Here is a 5392-nt window from a genome sequence, read left to right on the forward strand (position 1 = left end):
TCTTCTTCTGCCCAATCCCTTACACACGTGCATCATGAAAGCTCATGCCTATCCACAATGCACTCTGAAGACAGGGAGTGCACAAACTGAATTCAGATTGCTATGCATCTGATCTGTGCCAACAATGTTGTGGGAGCAGTTTTCATCCATGAATGAGAACCAAGATGTATGGTCATGATTGTTAGCAACAAGAATCCTGTGAGAAGGTTGGGATGCATGGGCAGAGGTCTGCAGTGGGGTGGAAGGGTTGGGAATGCCCATTTCATAGCATGTTCATGCTGCATTGACTATAACACTAAGTTGCACCAACCTAGCTCCACACACGTAAAGCAGTTTTGGCAATTTGCCTTGAGAGCTTATGATTATTATTTTCTTCCTGAAATCCTGTCCTGTACAGAAGAGACCGCTCTAATTCAAACTCTCATAACGTACCAATTCTCATATGGATAATCCACCAGTCTGCCCACCAGTACTTTATAAAAAGCTGATTTGTTTTCATTTGGGGCATATTTGGGGGTAACCAAATTCTTTTTTTCTATGAATGCTAATTTCTACCCCAATATATCTACCTTGTTCATTGGAAAGAATCCATTTTGGACAAAAATTGGGATATATATACAAAACACGGGTGGCTCTGTGGGTTAAACCACAGAGCCTAGGGCTTGCTGATCAGAAGGTCGGCGGTTCAAATCCCCGTGATGGGGTGAGCTCCCGTTGCTCAGTCCCTGCTTCTGCCAACCTAGCAGTTTGAAAGCACGTCAAAGTGCAAGTAGATAAATAGGTACCGCTCCAGCAGGAAGGTAAACAGCATTTCCGTGTGCTGCTCTGGTTCGCCAGAAGTGGCTTAGTCATGCTGGCCACATGACCCAGAACCTGTACACCTTGGCCAATAAAGTGAGATGAGCACCGCAACCCCAGAGTCATCCGTGACTGGACCTAATGGTCAGGGGGTCCCTTTACCTTTACATACAAAAAAACTCCATTTTTTTCTTTGTTCCTGCAGAGATAAATTCCTCCCCTGATTTCTTTTGAATTAAATATTTTAGGTCCTTTTTCCTAATGTCTGTTTCTTGCAGGCATCTAATTTTAATTTATTCAAGTGATGAAACATATTGTAGAGCAGTTTCAAACCTGTTTAAGTCATAGCTCCCAACCAAAAGAAAAAGTCATTTAGCATTGTTGCCCTAAGAGACAGCAACCTCTAGCAAATTATCCTAACCATTTTAATCAAACTTCCCAGGATTCCTTGGAGGGAAGATATGCCAGTCAAACAAGTTTTTTTGGGGGGGCGAGAGGGGGATCAGGGCAAACAAGACCCTATTTATTTTTATGTACACAAAAGCATCAATGTGTGGCAGGAGGGGCTCATCTGGGCAAAGCCTCCATGTTTGATGTCCTCTTCAAGCCATCTCTGTGGATAGGCATTTTAATCCAGCTTGATGAATCCAATGTCCTTGCCATACTGGCGGAAGCACTGGTGGCACATGTTGAGCCCATACTTGTGCATCGGGCCGTGGTGGTTCGAGCACATGTGACAGGAGCAGGAGCTCTGGCCAAACTTCCTCAGGTGTCTCAAGTAGAGCTGCTGGTGGCCCATCTTGCTTGGCATCTCGCAAGGGAAGCGTCAAACAAGTTTCAGTCTGATTCTGTAGGTGCAGATGCTCCAAAAGTTTGTTAATTCTTATAATGGGATCTTAACTTACTGATGCGTAAGAGCATTCCTTCCTACAAGCATACGATGAGAATTCTGTGATGAGAGTGCTCATACAAACATGATTTCTTTCCTCTAATAACGAAGCTCGAGTCGAGAGGGGCCCATTGTAAAGTAAAAGCTTAATCTGATTCTGTATGTTTCAAATAATAGACTTCATGCAGAGACACTTTCATACTGTGAATCATTAATCATTCTGACAAAATGCAGCATCTCTCTATTAGATTTCCTGTTATGGACTTTTAACAGATGTCTAATTAGAAGCTACAAGTGAATGCAGAGCGAACCAATGTTTAGCTGGAGAGACGGAGGAGACGATTCCAGTTTGTTTGAATAGCATTCAAAGCACTTGAGAAATGAGTAGAAAACAGGATCTAGGATCTTGGGTGAGTGGGTGGGGGAAGGAGAATTACTAGGCTTCCTCATCTAATGGAAGTACCGTAAGTTGTTTTCTCAGACTTTTAAATTCCATCTGCCGAGTGCCAAATATAACCCTGCACTGCCTGCTATTTTATGTCAGCTTTCATGTATATATGTCAAATGTTGATTTTTCACTGTCTGTCTGAGGCCAATACTGTAACTCCAAGGCCTGCCCAACCTCTAGCCCAGCCAACCTAAACACTACATATGGTGGCCTGCAAGGTTATTACCAGACTCCTTGTTTTTGTAGTTCCAGGAAAAGAAGCAAAAGCAGGACTTTTATTGAACCTCTGATGCAGAGGCAATGTCAGTTCTGAGGAGGTTGTGGGATGAAGTGTATTCCTCTGCCCGTTCCACAATTTTACCTGCCCTTTAAATTATTATTATTATTATTATTATTATTATTATTATTATTATTATTATTGACACTGCTACTCTGCTCTTTGTCTCTCCGCCACCATGGCTGGAGAAATTATGGGACTTGTAATGCAGCAACACCTGTAAGGTTTCCCATCCCCATTTTAATGGATCACAAATGGAATTGCAAAAAAAACTATTGCATTATATCCTCAACTCCCAGCAGGACCACTCCATTCAGTCATTCCGCCTTTTCCCATATGAACCGACCTGGACCCTGCAATCATCTTCTGGGGCCCTTCTTTGTATGCCCCCTTCACAAGAAGCCTGGAGGATGGCAACATGAGAATAGACTTTTCTGTGGTGGCACCCTGTTTGTGGAATGCTCACCTGGTGCTTTCTTTGCATAACTTCAGGTGCCATGCGCAAACGTTTCTCTATAACCAGGCCTCTTGAGCATTCGGTGGCCTTTTAAATGTGTTTGGGAGAGGGGGGTTATTAGTTTGTTTTTGTTCTTGCTTTATCATGTATTTTGTGATCAGATTTTGTCATTTTATGTTGTGAACTACCCCGTGATCTCTGGATAAAGGATAGTTTACAAATCAAATAAATAAATAAACACCCCCACCCTGATTTTAATCCCCCCAACTTTTCTAATGGACATTTGACATCCTATAGCAACAGAGCATGGGGATTAATTTTTTTTTAATAGGGAGTCTGCACATTAGCATTTTTAAAAAGATTTTGTACTTCTCAAAATTTCCGAATTTGCTGAGCATGCAGATAGCTTCTCAGTAGCATGCCTTGACTCCAATCCTGTCAGCACTCATCACCTGAGTTCCCTATTAGAGTCAGTGATTAGTTTTGTTGGCCTGGGAGCTGTCAGAAACCAACTGTCAATTACAGCTAGCACTCAAATCTAACATCATTGAGTGTCAAAAACTAATTGACTAAAGAATATTCAACAGATGTTCACATATAAAGAGGAGAATTGTGATATAAGGAATAACTGGGACATATATACTTTTCAACTCTGATTATTCCAGACCCTCCAGGACTCTCTTATTTTTCTGGGGATGGTCCCAGATTTACAGAAGGTGTCCTGGTTTCTGATTTGATCCTAGGATGTCCAACTTTATATATACACACACACAGAGACAGATGGCACTTTATACACACACACACACACACACACACACACAGATGGCACTGTGGGTTAAACCACAGAGTCTAGGGCTTGCTGATCAGAAGGTCGGCGGTTCGAATCCCTGCCACGGGGTGAGCTCCCGTTGCTCGGTCCCAGCTCGGTCCCAGCTCCTGTCCACCTAGCAGTTCGAAAGCACGTCAAAGTGCAAGTAGATAAATAAGGACCGCTCCAGCGGGAAGGTAAACGGCGTTTCCGTGCGCTGCTCTGGTTTGCCAGAAGCGGCTTTGTCATGCTGGCCACATGACCCAGAAGCTGTCTGTGGACAAACGCCGGCTCCCTCAGCCTATAAAGCAAGATGAGCACTGCAACCCCAGAGTCGGACACGACTGGACCTGGTGGTCAGGGGTCCCTTTACCTTTACCTATATGTCTATATCTATCTATCTATCTATCTATCTATCTATCTATCTATCCTCATCTATATATCATCTATCTCTCTATCTAGTTGTTGTTGTTGTTGCTGCTGCTGTTGTTGTTAAGGATGTTCCTATTTTCATCAGAGGAATGTTGGAGGGTATGTTGTTTTGCAATGTTTTCATTCAGCATTGTTTGGCTTCATCGTCGCTTTGCATTAAACCATGCTTCTTTGCTTCCAAGGAACTCCAAAGCATGTTGGAGCACAGCTTGGAAACGTGTGCTATAAAAGTATGACACCATTAATCACTGTGTAGAGGAGGGAATGTTAGCATACTTAAATTCAAGTGCTCAAGAGGAGGTAAAAAGAAACCTGCTGAAGTGTCCTCTTCTAGTCAAGTATACAAGTATAATTCTCTCCAGTCCAGCAATCGCAATGGGATTTATCATGGCTGTGATTGGATTGTAGCATCTTAGGCTCTGGCTGGCAGGGACAGCCTTCCTAGATTGCAACCCAGAGGTCTCACCTACTATACCTTTCAAAATTCAAAATTCTTCCCATCCAGTTGCTAGGGAAGACTTGAGGAATTATCTCTGCAACTTCCTACACAAATGATGCAAACTCTGCAGCTCTTACAGTAACGTGCAGCTGCAATTTAGCTACCTGCATGAGTTCACACGTCACACAATGCTGTGTGCAGCTGTCAGCCGTTTAAAGGTATCAGAATATATGATTAAAATTTAAAAGTGCCGATTAATGTGGGAAGAGTAGAAACAAACATAAATTAACACATGATAATGTCATGGGAAAGAAATAGGCTACCTTTACTGATTCCAGCACATGTCCTTTTACCCATCAATCCCTGCTCTCTGCTTTCCATATCAAGCAGAACTCTAGTTTTACTGCATAATAAATAGGTAGACATGCATTGCAGCAGCTCATCCCAGGCAGAGGTGACATAGCTGAAAATTTTGGTTTTTCACTTGGCTGTTTTGAGTAACAGCAGCAAAGCACAGACTATCCACCCCTCCACAATAAGCTAGCTCTCTTTCTAAATATGTAAAATTGACCCCGAGGCTCTATGCTTAATTCTTGGATGTATATTTCACTTGGATGAGTGTGTTCTAGATCATTTTTTTTCTTGTCAGGGTGTATGTGCTTTTAGCAGCTGGGCTTCAGAGGAAAGGAGCCATAGATCAGTGGTAGAGAACATGGTTTCTATGAAGAAGGCCCTGTCTTCAATCCTCAGCATCTCCAGCTTGGGCTAGGACAGATCCTTATCTGAAACCATGGAGAGTCAATTGCAGTCAGTGTAGACAATGGTGAGCTAGATGGACCTATGG

At 42.7% G+C, this 5392-nt stretch overlaps 1 protein-coding gene across 1 annotated transcript; it reads right to left on the minus strand.

Moving 5' to 3' along the window:
* Window positions 1-1426: 1426 nt before the first annotated feature.
* Window positions 1427-1597, minus strand: LOC117045104 (40S ribosomal protein S29-like). Its single transcript, XM_033145885.1, has one exon. The coding sequence runs from the start codon at window positions 1595-1597 to the stop codon at window positions 1427-1429; it is 171 nt and encodes a 56-aa protein (XP_033001776.1).
* Between the last annotated feature and the right edge of the window lie 3795 nt (window positions 1598-5392).

The sequence above is a fragment of the Lacerta agilis genome, chromosome 4 (assembly GCF_009819535.1).
Source record: "Lacerta agilis isolate rLacAgi1 chromosome 4, rLacAgi1.pri, whole genome shotgun sequence".
Classification (NCBI taxonomy): domain Eukaryota; kingdom Metazoa; phylum Chordata; class Lepidosauria; order Squamata; family Lacertidae; genus Lacerta; species Lacerta agilis.

Coding starts and splice junctions, on each gene's coding strand:
- LOC117045104 (XM_033145885.1), bottom strand. CDS start 1,597: ATGGGCCACCAGCAGCTCTACTTGAGACACCTGAGGAAGTTTGGCCAG.